Source organism: Maniola hyperantus, chromosome 4 (genome assembly GCF_902806685.2).
Source record: "Maniola hyperantus chromosome 4, iAphHyp1.2, whole genome shotgun sequence".
NCBI classification, from domain to species: domain Eukaryota; kingdom Metazoa; phylum Arthropoda; class Insecta; order Lepidoptera; family Nymphalidae; genus Maniola; species Maniola hyperantus.
The window spans coordinates 13,090,776-13,110,961 of record NC_048539.1 but is presented as its reverse complement, the minus strand read 5'-3'; the positions used below and the strand labels follow the sequence as shown (position 1 = coordinate 13,110,961).

At 38.1% G+C, this 20,186-nt stretch overlaps 1 protein-coding gene across 2 annotated transcripts in view; it reads right to left on the bottom strand.

Moving 5' to 3' along the window:
• tow (target of wingless) overlaps nucleotides 1-20,186 on the bottom strand; it is a 70,681-nt gene that overhangs the window by 20,284 nt on the left and 30,211 nt on the right. The window contains exon 2 of one of the 2 annotated variants that reach the window (XM_034985003.2): nucleotides 5,190-5,588. The exons of the other annotated variant lie outside the window; for it this stretch is intronic. Coding sequence (XP_034840894.1) covers nucleotides 5,190-5,271 — 82 coding nt within the window. The 5' untranslated portion in view covers nucleotides 5,272-5,588. The remainder of the gene's footprint in view (nucleotides 1-5,189; nucleotides 5,589-20,186) is intronic. 2 annotated transcript variants of the gene reach the window in all.

Here is a 20,186-nt window from a genome sequence, read left to right as displayed (position 1 = left end):
GTTGTTCCGTTGCGACGTTATTGAAGGACAAACCAATAAACCAACAAACAAACACACTTTTGCATTTATAATATGGGTAGGTACTGACTCTGTGATAAAAGTGACAATGAACAACAGTTAGCAGAAACACAAAAATAATAAAAAGTTAGCGTTAAATCCGTTATCCGAATTACAAAATTCATTATGTAGTTTTATAAACTGAAATTAACATTTTTCGATTGTTTATTGCTAATAATATTATCTACTTATCTTTATACATTTTTAGATTTTTTTCTCGCTTTGTGTAAAATACCGTATTATGTCAGTCAGGGAGTCCCTTTATACAGATTTAACGAGTGTGTCCGCAGCTTATAAGGAATTAGTCTCAAGCGGTTTTCTTCATGAATATTTGAAGGCACGTTCGCGCACTTTTATCTCCAACCTACCTATCTTCATGAAAGACGCGCACGATAGTACGGTTTGAAAATATTTTAATAGGTAAAATCAACCTTATTCATTTCAATTTAAAGACTTTTATAACTTGGCTATGATTGTACGTAAACTCCTTTGGATGACTTTTATATTAAGAGAAGATCATAGAGGGTTATTATTTATTGGTGAGAAAATACCTGCGAGGTGTGAGCTTCGTGACTATTGTAAAAGTATTTGGTCTTTGTCTGGATAATTTAATATCTTAGCCCATCTTTTAGATACTACGTACTCTATTATGTATTACTAGCGGATACCCGGCATGTTCTACTACAAACAAACAAAAAACACTCTAAACCATTTTCGCATTATTGCCTTTCTAATGAAACCGGTTTTGGGCACATCGGTTGGATGGTTTCAAAGTCTATAAAAGACACTGCGCGCTAGCGCTGTGTTACCATTCATTGTAAGACTATAATTACATAATTTTATTGAAGTTCAAGATGCAACGGTTAGACCAGCAGCTGGACATCTTCTCGGACGAATATCTTCCTATTGTTACGGTCGCACCTACTGCATCCTACATCTTACTGCTCCAGTAAGTACGTCTTGTTCTTTTTCTCCGATTTCCGATTCGCCGATTCTCGTGTCTTTCTCTAATCTAAGTATCTGCGTCTTTTTCTTTTTAATATTGCTAAAAAAGAACGGAACATGAATTTTACATTTAAATACTCTAAATTTATGAGCACGCTACAAATTTAAACAATAGGCTCGTGACTGGCACCTAAAGTCATGAGGTTTGACAGCTCTAAATTAATTTTAAAACTGTCAAACTGTGTCTGTTCTTTTCATATTACATTAGTAAGAAGAGGATGCGAATATTCTAAAATTTAGTTGTGCTCAGAATCAGCACCATGTGTTGTATTATTAATGTAACTTCCTTTTGAGGTCGTGTGGTTTGAACTTTGAAGGTTATTACGGAATTCAATTTGCCGGATTACAGGCTGGACGTCTGCTCTAGTTTACGGTGAAGCCTACAAGTTTCAATTTTTCATGAACGCTGCCATACTTGAAACTAAAAAGTATTTCAAAATGCCATGACACAGCCCGAAGGGACGCGAAGTTGATGAGTAAAATCAAATCTGTAATTTCTGCTTTGAATTATGACGAGCGTCGAGCTCGTCTCACTCCAAGCTAGGATTGCGAGACCCTTCCGGGTTTGGAAGGGTTTGGGCCATAGTCCGCCACGCTGGAGTAAGTTCGCGTAAAAATTATCACCACTATATTATTATCATTTTACAAACGCTACAACCGACTATCAAAAAATGACATTTATTACCCGTTTTGAATAAACCATTTGATTTGATTTGATTTGATCTGGCCAAGTGCAGATTGTCAGACTTCACACACCTTTAAGAACATTATGGAGAACTCTTTAACGTGCGGGTTTCCTCACGATGTTTTCCATCGCCGTTATAGCAAGTGAACACACCTAATTCCGAACAGTTAGAGGTGCGATCGAACCCCCGACCTCCCAATTAGGAGGCGGACGTTTTGACCACTAAGCTATGACAGCTCAATGAATCGTTATAGCTCGTTAATGTGAGTATCCTCCAAGAGTATTATGAAAGTAGTTCTAACGTTATTTACTGGGCCCGTAAAGCTTTATTAAGGCATAGTTATGACATTGTTTATAACGATATACTTGTGGGTAAATCCACTCGACCCGAACTGCCCGTTAACGGCTGTAAGGGTCTTACAGCCGTTAACGGGCAGTTAGCGGCCATAAATCATGACAGGTCCGGTCCACCTGTGAACTTGACGTGACCAAACAAGTGCATTTAGTTATTTTTAACCGACTTTCAAAAAGGAGGTGGTTCTCAATTCGGCCCGTTTTTTTTTATCTATGTACATCGATTTTTTCGAGGCTGCTGAGGCTGTTGAAATATCATCATCATCATCATGATCAACCCATCGCTGCCTCACTACAGAGCACGGGTCTCCTCTCAGAGTGAGAAGGGTTTTGGCCATAGTCTACCACGCTTGCCATGTGCGGATTGGTAGACTTCACACACCTTTGAGAACATTATGGATAACTCTCAGGCATGCAGGTTTCCTCACGATGTTTTCCTTCACCGTTAAAGCAATTGATATTTAATTACTTAAAACGCACATAGCTCCGAAAAGTTAGAGGTTCGTGCCCGGGATCGAACCACCTGCCTCCGACTAGAAGGTGGACGTCCTAACCACTAGGCTATCACAGCATATATAAGTATAAATTATGTTGAAATATATGTAGAGTTAAACGACACGACATTCTAATGTTTTTGTTAATCAGCTTTAGTAAGGGTTTGGGTAAGTTTATGAGCACAAATTTCACTCTCTGAGGTAAAATTTATTATACCTCAACGTTGTTATGTAATTCTAGAGGCCATAAATCATATTAGAGCCAGTGTATTAGAGGTCGGTTCTACCCACAGGACTTATGCGATGGTCAAATGTGAATCAAGACGTCGGGCGAGTTTCCATCCTTATGTCGTCGACATTCCATCTACACGCACGAAACGTTTTGCGTCATCATTCCTCATACGTATGGAATACTCTTCCGCGATATGTGTTTCCTACCAATTACAACCCGGGTATCTTTAAAACAAGAGTGAATAGGCATCTTCTAGGTAAACGCGTCCCATCTTAGGCCACATCATCACTTCCCATCAGGTGTGATTGTGGTCAAGCGTACCTACACCTATAATGAATTAAAAAAAAAAAAAATGTCGCTGGTATATTGTCAAAGCCGTGATATTACAATTTCACTATTGATATTATAATTAAACGGTAGACTGTCAATCGACTTCATTTCTTACAATTTAACGGCCTGGTTTTAGTGATAATGTAATGTCACGGGGTCATAATAGTGACATTATAATAAATCTAGGTATATTATGACTTATCTTCTCGGTAGGAAAGGCATTCCGAACCAGTGGTAGATGCATCCGACTATTCGTAAGTACTTGTAAAAGTTTATTCGAATAAAAAAGATTTTTATTTTTATTTTTTTATTTTATAAGTGAAGTTGGGAGTGGGAGACGTCGAGCGCTCTGATTGGTCAAAAAAGTCCTCCTCCAGAAAAGTGTCTTGTTCCTAATGTCATACTCCAGACTTTTTACTTTCTATGATATTAGTACAATAGTTTGTGATTTTTTACTTATAACTCTACTAGATGATGCTCGCGACTGCATGGATTTAGGTTTATAAAAAATCCCGTAAATATTTGGAAGAAGGGTACCTAAAGAAAGGTGAAATTAATGCTGTAATGCTTTAAATGAAACAACTTAACAATGATTAAATTTTCAACTAAGTAGTACTCTGTACTACAAAGATCGCGTGATGATCAAGGAATCGAGGATCGCTATTCGGGCGTACCTACAAGTTACAACCAGTGGCGTGCACAGGGTTTGAAGCCAGGGTAGGCACTAGTTAAGTAGGAGCCTGTTCACTGGCAGGTCATAATGAAAAATATGCATTGAGCTTAAACAACTGGGGTAAGCAGTGCATTTATGCCTTTATGACCTGCACGCCACTGGTTACAACCTATAAGAATATCTAAAATTGACGTATTTCTGGAACTTTGTACAATAGAGCATTAACTACGTCTTCTACCTACTAACCATTAATTTAAGTTTGTTTGTACCTTAGGCATAAGATGAATAAACTAGTTTTCTTTAGTCATTAGAGGTAGGTACTTGCACTCAAAATATGTATTTTCAACTAGCTGATGCCAAAGATATCGCCTAAAGTAGCCTATGTCCCTTTTTAGGTCTTTAAAAATCTCGTAGATCAGTTGCTTCGTTGCGGCGTGATTGAAGGACAAACCAACAAACACACAATATAGGTAGCGATGGCGTTTCGGGTGGACGTAAATTGACTACAATAATATTACTATGTCACTTGAGCGACTAGCCGCCATGTCTAAGTACCTACTGCTTCCCACGGTGCATGAAAAAAAAAATCTTCTTTATTCGTATAAACTTTTACAAGTACTTACGAATAGTCGGATGCATCTACCACTGGTTCGGAATGATGATTTGATTCTGCGGATTATTTATCTCGCACGGCCGACGACCGCGGTGAGCCATGCACTGAGGTACAGGGGCTCGGACGATAATGACGACGTGTCTGCGACTACCACGGACGGTACGGGCTGGTCCGCGTCCGCCCGCAACATCACGCACCGTGGGAAGTCGGTATAAGACAAAAGCTCGAGCTTCTCTGTGGCAGCTATAAAATGCTTAAATGCTTCTGCTCGGACACCGAAGGCGCCACTTGAAAAGAGCAACCGCCGAGTTTCTTGCTGGTTATTCCCGGTAGGATTGGCAATCCGAACCAGTGGTAAATTATTTTGACGATTCAAAAGCACTTGTAAAAGTTTACTTGAATAGAAATACATTCTACTTATGCTATTCTATTCCGTGCGTCTCCATGGAAGACTTAACTGTTAATCAGCCATTTCGGTTGTTGTAATAACACTATCTCCGGCAAAGCCGTGCCGCCAAGCGATTTAGCGTTCCGGTACGATGCCGTGTAGAAACCAAAGGGGTATGGGTTTAATAAAAACTGCCATACCCCTTCCAGGTTAGCCCGCTATCATCTTAGACTGCATCATCACTTACCATCAGGTGAGATTGCAGTCAAGGGCTAACTTGTATCTAAATAAAAATAAAAAATAAAAAATCTCCTTAATATATGCGGCCGAAAGTGGTGTTGTAGCTACACATTCTCACCTGACTTTTTGGCGCCGTTTCCTTTCCCGCCATTTTTATTCTTCCTCGGGTAGAGATTTATTTTGCTCTGACCACACCCCATCACAGCATCCTTTATCCATCCATTTCACCAAATATACACTCCGCTTTTTCACATTTCACTTTTACAAACTTTTACTTTCACAAATATCACTTAATAAATGCTTTCACTTTATTTTCACTTCAATATTGTAACCGATTAACAGATTTCACTATATTTTGAGACATATCGAGCTGGATGCTCGGAGCTTGATGGGAATAGGAAATGTACGTTGGAAATATCAAGTTTTTTCCAATTTACTTCTTTGCATTTGGTTTTGTGCACGAATTTTCCACGTTACACCATTTTGTTGGAAGTGGAGATTTCGTTCGGTTTGCTTCCTGAAAAGATAGAGAAATAAAAATATATTTAGTACTTGGATAAAGTCTGATGTATATTATAGAGAGAATCAATGGGAAAGTAACCGTGGAAAAAATATAGAACCTCATTCAGTTTTTGTACTTGTAGGTTTTAGAGTTAAGAGTATTAGTATATTTCTGCAACATATTTTATAAATAAAAAAAAGTTGTACTGTCTGTCATTTTGAAATACAATAATTATTAAAACGGGTCTCTTCTCAGAATGAGAAGCCATGTGAAGAACCACGCTGGCCAAGTGCGGATTGGCAACTTCACACACTTTTGAGAACATTATGGAGAACTTTTTCCAATGATTGTCCGATTGAGTTGGAGTTTCCACGACACGACACGTGTGGTTGTTTTACACGTTTTACACAGGGATTCATAGACAAGTATGTATCCCGGTGTAAAACAGTTTGTTCACATTTAATTTATTAGGGTTGCGTACCTCAAAAGGAAAAACGGAACCCTTATAGGATCACTTAGTTATCTGTCTGTCTGTCTGTCTGTCTGTCTGTCTGTCTGTCTGTCTGTCTGTCCGTCTGTCTGTCAAGAAACCTACAGGGTACTTCCCGTTGACCTAGAATCATGAAATTTGGCAGGTAGGTAGATCTTATAGCTGAAAACCGTGAATTTAGGGTTACATCACACAAATTAAATTGTGGTCATGAACTAATAATTAGTATTTTCAACTTTCGAAGTGAGTGACTATATCAAGTGGGGTATCATATGAAAGGTCTTCACCTGTACATTCTAAAACAGATTTTTATTTATTTTTGTGCATCATAGTTTTTGAATTATCGTGCAAAATGTCGAAAAAATACGACTGTAGTACGGAACCCTCATTGCGCGAGCCTGACTCGCACTTGGCCGGTTTTTTTTTGTCTGATCGTTAGTCGCAACGGTAGGAATATTTTAGTCAATCTTGATGCTTTGATACTGAACAATCGATGAGTCAATACTCCGTAAATTCACTCCAACAAGAAATGCGGTCAATCTCTCGTAACAATACATAAAGAATACGGTCGTTAAAGCAAATTCGGTGAAAGGCGTTATCCCTGATACATTAACGTCAATAGCGTGAGATAGATGCCAGTTCAAAGGTATTCTAATACTGAATCATTGGAAAGTGCCGAATAAATAAAATTTTAACTACCGATTGCCACTACAAAGTAAAAAAATAAATTTTGATTTTTACGAGTTTTGAACACAAAATACATACAATAGCCAGCAGGAAATATTGTACATCGACATTAAGAAAGGGCTTCGTAGAGCGTTGTCTCTGTCACTCATACCTTGTATGTGACGTTTTGTCGGTCCCAACCGTTTTTGCCAACATAAAATCTTGGAATCTTCGGAAAGTCTATCGATGTTAAAGCCAAGACTGCTACCAAAAACTTGGTATTCTTAACAAGGTCAAGCAGTACTTCACGCCGCACCAACTGGTAACCTTCCAGGTCAGGTCGTCCATGGAGTATAACTGCATCTTAGTAGGTACCAACTAGTTGCTTTAGATGCCGTTGATTGTCGATCGATTCACCACTTTTAGGGAAGTTTCAGAGTCTTGATTACCGCTGTAAGATTGCCGGCCTATCGGTGTTTTACAGGATATATTTCGTATATCCTGTAAAGTATGCTCAGGAGCTGTTCAATCTTTCCCCTCCCCTCACCTTTCTACCACCGTACCGCAAGACGCGCCGGCCACGTTTCTACCCCTAAGTATGTCGTCAACATTCCATCTACGCGTACGAAACGCTTTGCATCATCGTCATGGCATGGGTGGGTCTGGAGTACTCTTCTGAGATCAGTGTTCCCTGCCAATTATAATCCGGGTATCCTTAAAACAAGAGTGAATAGGCACCTTCTAGGCAAACGCGTTCCATCTTAGGCCACATCATCAGGTGTAATCGAGGTCAAGCGTGCGCCTATAATGAATAAACACATTTTAAAAAAGAAACAGGGTCCTGTGGGAACCCTTCGGGCACGGAACCCTAATTAGCCCTTAATAGAATAAGGCCTCGCTAATACCCATTGACATATTACCACGGACGAGAGAATTACCTACATAGATAACAGAGTTATGATTACCTACCTCAGATTTCATAATGATTACCTACCTACAGATTTCATAATATGCCACCTGTTGTTGCCCTCTAGTAAAGCTTCCAAGTTCGTCGGTGAAGCCAGCTGAAGCCTCAACCTTGACTGAACGGCAATGTTTACGTAATTGAAGATTTATGGTAACGGCCATGATAGAATGTTTACGTTCATTGTGGTAATTTGCGTGAAAAATTGGAATGCCAATGAAATATCTTGCCTACCAGATTTTAAAATCTGGAAATGATTCAATTTAATTAATGGAAATTTATACATAAATGTTTTAAAGCACATTGTCTGTATAATTTATATTAGGTATTATCTTTGAATTCAAAATTTTATCGCTTAAAATTAGAGTGAAGCTAGTGAAAAAAATTGTACCTACCGATAACTGATATAGATTGTATTTAATAATACTTCGTCGATCTACTATGATAAGGTCCCCACACGTCTTGCCTCATTCCACAAACATCATTTCCTGAGTATCCGTCAATCAAATCGTATTTCCAATTTTTATTTTCAACAAATTGTTTATACGTATGTTTTTTACGTAATCAAAACCAACAGCAGACACTTTGCGGCTGATCTTTAAAAATATCGTAACGAAATGGTTGATGAATTTTGCTTATGAATGGTCTTGCCAAAACTGACGATAAAAATGATTGAGAACGAGTTCGGATGCGAAGAGAAATAACCTCCTCGTAAATATAACGGGCTAACATTGTTTGGGCAGTAAATCTTGTAAGGCATTTTTGACTGAAAGACGTACGTATTGAAAATGTTACCCAAAATATTTTGGCGGCTACCAACTTTGTGTATATTACAGCTTTTTCTGAATGTATGTGTAAGATAAACTTATGAGTTATGGCAATCACATCTAGAAATGTAAGATATACCTACTAACTACTAATTGAACGTTTGGAAAGAGTAGCCGCCTAGTTTCTGCTGGTGGAACTAGGAAGGGCATTGCGAAATTCAGTTGCATTGGTAAATTCATTCAAGACCCAAGGATCTAGATATATTCAACAAATCGGTTACATATACCCATTTTGTCTATATTATTACTTTTTCTGAATGTGATAAACTTTTGATTTATGGCGAACACATCTAATCAAGTACCCTTAATATACATAAATGCGAAAGTGTATTTGTTTGTTGGTTTGTTGGTTTGTTCGTTGGTTTGTCCTTCAATCAATCGCAACGGTGCAACTCCAACATCAATGGGTGCAACGGATTGACGTGATTTTTTACATGGTCATAGATAAAGACCATGAGAATGACATATAGGCTATATTTATCCCGGAAAATTAAAGAGCTCCCACGGGATTTTTAAAAAACCTTATTCCACGCGGACGAAGTCGCGGGCATCAGCTAGTTGTAAATAAACGTTTGAAGTAAGCTTTTACGAAAACGGACGTTTTATTTTGGAGCTATTCTCAGTCCAGTTATGTGCTCATAGAAAATTCATTTAGTGCGGATAGCATCGTTTAGGTTTGAATTACCTCGTCAGGCCGGATTACTGTTTTATTATTAAGGTTTCATATGAATTCTTGATTTGAGATGAAAACCTACTAAGTGTGAACTCTGTACCGTGAAAAATTAATTCATAAATTTCACATATTTCAATCCGATTATCGGCTATTATTCGTTACAGATTTCCTTCTCCGATTTTAAGAAAACCAGCTCAAAATTGATATTTATTTTTCCTTACAATATAATATGATGATCATGTTCGTGACTTCGTCGATTATTTGAGTTTTTTAACATCCCGTGGGACACTTCGATTTTCTCTGATAAAAAGTAGTCTTAGACTATGTAAGTTATTGCTGTACCAAACATCAAAATTGGTTAAAAACAGTGGCTCTACCGCGGTTGTTTGACAGCTACAATGTCACGATCGCAATCATCTCTGATTGGTTAATGCTCGCTCACTATTGGCCACAATGCATTGTTGCTCATTGTTGCAACAAGAATCGCACAAATTCAGCCAATCAGAACCATTGAGATTGTAATAATGATTGATGCAGGTTTTAGACAATCGCCCCGCAGCTGCGCGATTGTGGTAGAATGACAGCTATAATGTCACGATCGCAACCACCTCTGATTGGTTGACGCTCGCTCAATATTGGCTACAATACATTGTTGCAACAAGAAAAGCACAAATTTAGCCAATCACAACAGTTGAGATTGTAATAATGATTGATTCAGGTTTTACGAAATCACCCTACGGGAAAACTGCATCAATCGTTATTACAATCGCAATCATTGTGATTGGCTGAATTTATGGTATTCTTGTTGCAAAAATACATTGTAGCCAATAGTAAGCGAGCATCAATCATTCAAAGATGATTGCGATCACGACATTGTATAGCTGTCATTCTACAATCGAGCCGCGGATAGATTGTGAAAAGGGAACAGAGTAGAGACCAGATAGGCATATTTTCAATTTTACAGTACTTTTTACCAGTAGGGATATTACCAGTTAAAATTATACAAAAACTATTGCAACTTAGCTAGTGTTCTGAATTCTTGCCATTATAGACAAACACCTAATCCGTATCTGAGAAAATACCTATTGTTATTCTACAGTCAAAGGAAAATACTGACCAGAGCTTATGTCACATTTTTTTAAAGTTCTCTCTTGAGAAAAGACTCAAATCCCATCTCATGCTTTGTTAACTTTAATTTTACATTTACAATAAATGCCTCTCTTATCGAGAGTTACATTTTTGTTCCGTTTGCCGTGAAAACCCTGGGGCAATGGAGTCTTAGTGCTAAAAAAAATTTACGAGACATTTCACCGCGAATAATAGCCTCATCTAGTGACAGAAGGGCTGGCTTATTTTTGCGCAACGGATCAGCCTGGCTGTCCAGCGCAGAAATACCAGTATTCTTGACGGGGGCAGCTTTAAGTTTTATTGTAATCATCAAAAAAACATTTTTGGAACCTCTTTTTTCGGTAAAAATGAAAGCAAATCGTATCTATCACAAGGAAGTAAGTATTATACTCAATTTAAATTCCCAACGAGCCTTGTAGCAGGCATTGCTCGCAATAACCGTATTATGTAAAAACCAAGGGGCTGTAACTTGGAAAATTATTACTTTTTTACGACCCAGCTTGTTCCTATTTAAAATTCATCCTTCGTTTACAATGTTATCCTTCATAATATTATTATATTTTACCAGGCTATGTATGTACCTACCGGGATTGAACCCACCCCTCCCCTATTTGTGAATAGGATGCGGACGTCTTAACCTACCATCTATCATGCTGTCATGGACGCAACTCTATCTTTCAGATATCCTATCCTCCTATGACCTATTCTGAAAACTGAGCCAATTCTAAAACATAATTTTATCAATCAAAAATTGAATCTGGAACTTTTTATGGTAATTATTAGACACCGCTACACCACAGGGGTTGATTGTCAAAATAAACAAGGGTGAATTTCGCGTCGCCTCTTGTTTGCAAAGCAAAGGCAAACACATCAACGCTTTGTCACTTTTGTATAGCTAGTAGATACTTTAGGAAACTTATTACCATTTTTACATCCACCCTCGAAAATTCACATAAATAACAAGTTCATACAAAGACAAAAGGGCCGTTGATTGCACATGCACAAGGGTCAATTGTTTCGATCCTTAAGTTGCGTACCAAGAGGTGTTGTGATAGCTTTTTCTCTTCTTAAAATGCTGAATGACATTCAATGTAGAGATACGAATGTACCTACATAATTTTTTAGGTTACTAGGTACATATAAAATTTGATTTTAGTGATAATTGTTAATTAAGTTAAACTATATTATAAGGTACGATACGGTTGTCATGTACATAGTGTATAAAAGCCCTTTAAAAATAAAGATATAAAAAAATATATAAAGTTGCGTACCAAGCACCGGGCTTGCGTTAGATACTGACAAACTTAGACTAAGGCTGAAATCTATAGAGCGCACTTTGACTTTGCTCAGGTTAACACGAGATAGATTTATGTGAGAGATATACATCTGTCTCGTTTTAACTCTGTCTTAACTCTAAGCAAAGTCAGAGAGCGCACTATAGATCTCACCCTTAGAATTGGTTTCCTCCTATGAGTAATTTAACAGGATAACTTTGAATTTCTGGTGTACTTAGTCAGAGTAACCGACATAGCTCAGTGGGTGGTGAAGCTGAAGTGGCAGGGCACATAGTTCGAAAAACCGATAGACATTGGGGTCCCAAGGTGCTGCAATGGCGAACTCGCACCGGGAAACGCAGCGTTTCCAACGTTTCCAACGACTCCCAACTAGGTGGACAGACGACATCAGGCGAGTCGCAGGGAGCTGCTGGATTCAGGCGGCGCAAGACCGTGGCGTGTGGAAGTCTCTACAAGAGATCTATGTCAAGCAGTGAACGTCTATCGGTTGTTGATGGTGATGACGATGCTGATTCTTTAAAACAAATACTATACCTACAAAAGAAATCAGAATATTGCAATGGGAATTTGGAAAGAAAATACACGTAACAATAGGCGTTCATTTACAAAAGAAAAAGGACCGATGATTGCACACTGCACAAAGGTGGTGTCAGGTCACAGGTGTCAATTATTCCGATACTCTTGGCTACGTACCAAGCAAAGCACCGTGCTTGCGTACTATAAATCCTTTCGCCATTTCAAGCACTCCTTCGCCGCATAAATTTATAAGGATGATTTTCAGTATTCCCATTGAGACAAAGCAGAATAAATGCAATGGTAAATCGGAAAAGTTGAAACAAAGAGAAAATTCATCGCAAATATCTTCTCTGTGGAATACTTTCATATAGGTACTTATTGTTATTACCATTGGAGAAGATTACCATTGAAACCAAATACTAAATACTACTTATTGAAAGAAAGTTCATAGTCTTCCCTGTGGATAGGGGATTGTACCATTTTCATACATATTTCCATTTTTAGATTTCTAGCCTGTAGCACACTAGGTAAATACACATAACAATAGGTGTTCATAGTTACAAAGAGTGAAAAGACTGATTGCATTCGTACTTAAAGGTTGAGTCAATTGTAACGATACTCACAGTTGCGTACCAAGCACAGTTCTTACGTTATATTATTAGATACTTTCCTTCTGTTATTACAAGCTCCCTTTAACTTTCACTTACTTAAACAAATAAATAATTATTAAGACTTGAATTTTATATGGGCACTTTACCAGTAATTTGCAGGTTAGTTTAAGAATAGAAAAGAATAAATTGCTCAACCCTTTGGCAACTTACCCTTACTTTAAACAAAGTTGTAACATAAAGTGGTTAACATGTTAACCAGTTTTGAATAACTTTGTGGTTAATTACTATGCTTACTCTACCAAGTTTGCGATTATTACTACTCATCTTTAATCGGCTTATACTTATTCAGTTAAATGGTTCTCGAAAAAAAAAACCGGTTAAGTGCGAGTCAGACTCGCGTATATAAAATTTCCTCCGTATACCAAACAAAAATGTTATAAGCTAAACATTTCCAGGCGCTCGCCGCACAAATCTTAAAAGCTTTCGAGTTGTTGTGTAAACGCTGCAGAGTGATGACAAAACGGAACGAATTTATATTCCACGTGCTGAAAAATTTCGTTTTTACATTGATGCACTTCTGTTCTACTTACTTACTGACAGAAGCTGTAATCTAAATACAATATACAAGGAAAGGGTGACTGACTGACTGACTGATCTGTCACCGCACCTCAAACTACTGGACGGATCGGGCTGAAAGGCATGCAGACAGCTGTTATGACGTAGGCATCCGCTAAGAAAGGATTTTTGAAAATTCAACCCCTAAGGGGGTGAAATAGGGGTCTGCAATTTGTGTAGTCCAAAGAGTAGGTCGACTCCAAAAAACCTGCATCAATCATTATTACAATCGTAATTTTTGTGATTGGCTGAATTTATGGTATTCTTGTTGCAACAATGCATTACAAATTTGCAGTGAGCGTGTGTCAACCAATCAGGGGTGATTGCGATCGTGACATTGTAGCTGTCATTCTACCGCATGTTTATTAGCTGCTGTGCGACAAGGCTCTTTTGACGCGTGGCCAAAATCAGAACTAACACCGCCATCTTGTGAAGTGTCACGCTGTCCCATTGTATGCGGTATTGCTAAGTAAAAATCTGAAATTCACAGTTTTTGTTAAATATTAAAGCCATATACATAACATCACGATGTATCCTGATAATATATACAGCATAAATATGTCTGCATTATATAGCTATATTTAGCACTAGGTAAATATAGTACCTATTTAAGCAGTTAAACATGACATGCAAATCCATGAGCTATAAATGGTTTTTATTATTTTTTCTCGATTCGGAAACAGAGAAGGCTTTCCCAATTACTCATTCAGTTCAATTAGATAAAACTTATACCATTTTCGACATTGACATTTTCAATATATTCCATAAAATTGAGGAGATTTTATTAGCTGGCAGCCTTTTTTCTACAACTGCGCCCCCCTGCCAATGTCATTCAAGTGCCAAAAGAGCCTTGTCGTACTGTAATGTGAAGCTCGCCATTACATTATTAGCAACTTCGTGTCGTTTATCGCGCGTCATACTCGATAATGACGGCTCATAATACATTATGCGTGTTTTATGACTGCCATTATGATGCTAAAATGTGCGAGGTAATCCATTATAATGGACATCTGGGGGGGCTAGTTTAACCTTTCAAGTCAAAGCTAACTATGTGTAAAAAAGCGGCGATATCCTTGTGGTTAAGACGTCTGCTTCCTATTCGGGAGGTTGGGGTTCGATCTCGGGCACCCACCTCTAACTTTTCGGAGTTATTTATGTTTTAAGCAATTAACCACTTACTTTTTTGTGTTTTTATGTTTTAAGCAATTAACCACTTGCTATTTATGTTTTAAGTAATTAACCACTTAATCACTTGCTTTAACGGTGAAGGAACACATCGTGGTGAAACCTACAAGCCTGAGAGTTCTCCATAGCGTTAAAGGCGTGTGAAGTCTGCCAATCTGCACTTAGCCATCGTGATAGATTATGACCAAACTCCTTCTCATTCTGAGAGCAGACCAGTGCTCTGTACAATGCAACAAGGCTCTCTTGGCACTTGAATGACATTGACAGGGGGGCGCTGTTGGAGAACAAAGGCTTAGACTATTCAAACAAGAACAAAGGGAACACTTAACGGCATCGTTAGTTCCGATTTTCGCCACGCGCCAAGATAGCCTTGTCACATTATAGTGTTTTGGCGATGGGATGAGTCGGCGATGGATTGATCATGATGATGATTATGCTTAAATATGTCATTTAGTAAGGAAACTAGTCTTTTCACTCCAAATTCAGTGGGAACGTAGCCTTATCCTGTAAAGCTCTTTATAATTCTCCTTCTATCATCTTTTGCTTGTATCCTATTAAGAAGCATGACACTTACAAATAGCAGCAGCGATACATTAATGTGACAAACCGGTGCTCATGCGTTATGATAAATGGCATACATTCGGAAAGAGACGAATCAGCGTACCAAAATATGAGACAGATTTGTCAGCATATATTTAATGATTTGAACTTTTTAAGCTCTTTAAGCTTTTTAAGCTTTATTTTTCTTTTTTACGACATTATTTAATGTAGATAACGGGTACATATCACGATTAATTTGGCATAATTTGGCATACTTCAGTTAAATAATTCGTCTGCCAGATCTCGTTTTTTATTACTTTCCCCTGAATTTTTCTCTCCTCCAGTCGAGTTTTTTTGTTATTCTTATGTTTATTCTATCTGTGAAAACTTGTCATTAGCTTTAATCTTCTTCTGTTTTTACTTATTCATTTTTTCATACTAGCTGTAAGTTTTCCTGTTAAATAAAATAAAAATAAAATAAAATAAAATATTACTAGGGTTCCGTACCTCAAAAGGAAAAACGGAACCCTTATAGGATCACTTTGTTGTTTGTCTGTCTGTCGGTCTGTCAAGAAACGTACAGGGTACTTCCCGTTGACCTAGAATCATGAAATTTGGCAGGTAGGTAGGTCTTATAGCAGACATTCGGGGAAAAATCTGAAAACCATGAGTTTGTGGTTATATCGCACTAAAAAAATTAAATTGTGGTCATGAACTAATAATTAGTATTTTCAATTTTCGAAGTAAGATAACTATGTATATCAAGTGGGGTAGGTATCATATGAAAACCTGTGGATTCAAAAACAGATTTTTATTTATTTTTATGCATATATGCAATATATATTATATGCAATAGTTTTTGAGTTATCGTGCAAAATGTCGAAAAAATCCCCTCGTTGCGTCTGTCTGACGTTGTCTGTCTGAAATGTAATCATGTTATTATTGGTTATAAGTCCCGCAAATTGATAAAGCGCGTGGCCGCCATTGTAGTGACGTCAGCACTAGACTGAAGTTTCGAGCTGATGGTATATTTTTATTTCGGCTGACGTCAAAATGTCATTTCGATGTTAATGAGACATGATTTCAGCGCAATAGCAATTTGCGGGACTTATAGGTATAAATAACTGACTGATCCAAAATGAGTATGAAATACAGTAGATAAAAAAGTTTGAATTATCGTGTTTTCATGTCGTACATCTCCCGAGTGATTGATAAGGGCTTTATAGTTGATTGGCTCCTGAGCTGCGGTATCGACGTTTCTAGGAAACCTTGGCCAACATAATATTATTTTATTGGAAATTCAAAGCTTTTTTACGACTCGAGCCTAAGTAGGATTTTGTCCTAAAACCGCCGTCACAGAAACTGACAAATTAAACTAATAGGCATAGGTTCGACGACCTCCCTGGCGCAGTGGTGAGCGCTGTGGTCTTATTAGTGGGAGGTCCCGGGTTCGATTCCTGGCAGGGGTTTGGAATTTTATAATTTCTAAATTTCTGGTCTGGTCTGGTGGGAGGCTTCGGCTGTGGCTAGTTACCACCCTACCGGCAAAGCCGTGCCGCCAAGCGCTTTAGCGTTCCGGTACGATGCCGTGTAGAAACCAAAGGGGTATAATAAAAACTGCCATACGCCTTCCTGTTTAGCCCGCTATTATCTTAGACTGCATCATCACTTACCATCAGGTGAGATTGCAGTCAAGGGCTAACTTGTATCTGAATTAAAAAAAATAAGGAACTAGATAGAGATCCGGTATTAGGAATATCTACCCTCAACTGTTATTGAATTGTGATCAGTACCCTCAGTACCTACCCTTATTATAAATGCGAAAGTGTATTTGTTTGTTGGTTTCTTGGTTTCTTGGTTTCTTGGTTTCTTGGTTTGTCCTTCCTTGTGGTAAATTAAAACTACCTGACTATTCATAAGCACTTTTAAAAAGTTTACATGAATAAAAAAACATTCTATTCTATTCTATTCTATTCTTCAGTAACGTCGCAACGGTACAACGGATTGATGTGATTTTTTGCATGGGTATAGATAAATACCTTGAGAGTGACATACTTTTTATCCCGGAAAATCAAAGAGTTCAAACGGGATTTTTAAAAAACCTAATTCCACGCGGACGAAGTCGCGGGCATCAGCTAGTATGGTAGATAATGTGTAGATTGATACATCGCGCATAAGTTGCCTAGCCAATTATATTAAACAATAAAAAATAAATTAAATGTTTTCAATCAACTTTCCTGATTAGTTATTTATGAAAGTCAAGCATCAGCTGAAAGAATATACCCCAAGGAGTTGAAAAAATAAAGGTTTAGGTGCCTACTTTCCCCTCTGCGTAACACTGGGGTTACCTACCTTGTTCTTTTTTATCCATAATACTTAACTCTTTTTCCCATAGGCTGGGGCTTTTGATATGAAAGCAATAATGTCCGATCCCCCGCCATTATTGAATTAGACTTTAATCAGGTTCTCCGGCCTCCTCGGGTAGACGCAATCTAGCGACGCCGCAGACTTATTACGACTTATTACTCTTAAATTACAAATTGTAGTTCAAAATGCATTATGCTATATAATAAATAGAAAGTTTTTTAAGCGAACTAGTGAGGCCCCTCTCGAGGAAATAGGTACCGTATATTTTTTTCGACTCACTTTTCATGTTTCCTAAACATTTCTTTTTGAATCCATACTAATATACACATAGGTTTCCTCACGATGTTTTCCTTCACCGTTAAAATAAGTGATACATAGTTAACTATATCTTTTCTTATTTTCCCATAGACCGCAGACAGGCTGAGGCTTTCGATATGAAAGCAATAATGCTAATAAATAATACATAAATAAAAGAATACCCATGATGCCGTATCGCGATACCCCGCCATTATTGAATTAGGGTTTAATCAGGTTTTCTGACCTCCTCGGGTAGACGCAATCTAGTGACGCTGCAGATAGATTACTTTAAATCACAAATTGTCGCTCAAAGTCAGTGGTTGTGCACTGTGCACGTCATACAGGCATACATAAAATGCTTACCACTGTGGGAACCCGCACCACCTTAGAATAACTTAATGCTCAGTTTGCATTATTGCATTAGACTTCAATGAGGTTCTTCGGCCTCCTCGGGTAGACGCAATCTAACGGACCCGCAGACATAATATTAGGACTTATTAACTACTCTTAAATCACAAATTATGGTATAAAATGGACGGCTCGAATTGCAGTAGTTACAAATACTTGCGAATTCTATTATTCCAACTACTACTAACTACTACTACTAAGGAATTGTAAGATATCCGGGAGGTCGGGGGTTTGATCCGGGGTACGCACCTCTAACTTTTCGAAGTTATGAGCGTTTTATTCATGCATAATTTGCTTTCACTAACTTGCTTAAACGATGAAGGAAAACAACTTAACTAAATGGTCAGATTTCACTGAGCATTAAGTTATTTGAACTAAAGTGTTGCGGGTTCCCACGAGCTGGTAAGCATTGTAAAAGCAAGTGATATTTTAATTACTTACAACACGCTTAAAACACACATTATAACTCCAAAAAGTTAGCGGTGCGTGCCCGGGATCGAAGATCGGGATCGGGATCGGGATCCTAATCGAAGCTCCGACCTCCGATTAGGAGGCGGATATCCTAACCATTGATGACAGATCCACCCCAGTGGTCCCAACCACTAGGCTATCACAGCACGTCACTAATGTCACGTCAGAAAACCACTTTGTTCAGTAAATTCTACAACGAGAAAGAAATAATAAAATACAAGATGAAATCTCGTAAGCTGACATTTAGTAAAATGTATTTTAGCACAAAACGGTCGACCCGCAATCCTCGGGTCAGGCGGCTTTCTTGTGGTAATGTTTGAGTAGGATTTTATGTACCTACGAGGAATAGGAGTACCTAAACTAGATGATGCCCGCGACTTCATCCACGTGGATGCAGGTTTTCTGGGATAAAAAGTAGCCCATTATCGTCCCCGGGATGCAAGCTATCGCTGCACCTTTCGTCAAAATCGATTAAATGGATGGCCTTTAAAAATTCCGTGGGAACTCCTCGATTTTCCGGGGTAAAAAGTATCCTATGTCACTCTCGAGTTCTTACATCTTTAACAGTAGGTACCCATACAAAAACACGCTCTGTTGCGAAGTGATTGAAGGACACACCGACACATTAAAAAAATCTTATGCACATTGTCCTCCAAACAAATCTCTAACTCTAAGTCGGTTTAGGCTCTCCATTGTCTATCAGTCCAGTCAGTCAGTATCGGTACTGTTATATATGTATAACTTATGTTAGGCAGACCTACTTTTAAATGAATTTAATTAACAAAAGATTTATGCATCACTTTGACCTACATTTTCATAGCAGAGTAGGTTTACCCTCCTACATCTTTTCTCGGACAGGGGCCTCTATTTACCGGGAACATTTGCATTACAAGTTGAACAGGCATCTCTTTATAAATTCAAAATGTAATTTAACCCATTAGAGGTCAAATGAAAAGTACAAATATTTTTTTGGAACCATCTTTATTTATGTATTAATACAGATCAAAAAAACATAAAATCAAGGAAAAAAATTATGAAAACATAGTTTTCAGCAAATTACAGGGGTGTACACAAATGGGTACACTGACCGTTTAAGTATGAAAATTTTCGAAACATGCTTTTTCGACACAAAGTGTTTTAGGCACTTCTTACGTTGCCAGCGCACTCTTGAATGACACACCGCAGCAGTTTTACAATTTTGGTGGGATACTGTCCAATTCCATCTTGAGGCAGCTCTGGAACCACTGATACAGACTGGCGCAATTTTCTTTGTTCACCTTGGCGTAGATAAAATCGTGCAATATGACGGCGGAATGCGAGTTGATCCATGGGAGCATCATTAGTTATTACATGTAAACACCAGAAATTAGTAATAACCATGTCCAACATATTATAATGTAAATAGCACCCACCACCACTTTGTACCATGAACAGCAATTCTATATAGCGAGATGGACTGATCCAGTTCATCAAGCCCAGCAGCATATTTTTGTTATAGTTTTAGAACAATCGTGGTATCGCCACGTCGGTCGCTTTACTGGACACCATCGCTTGATAGAC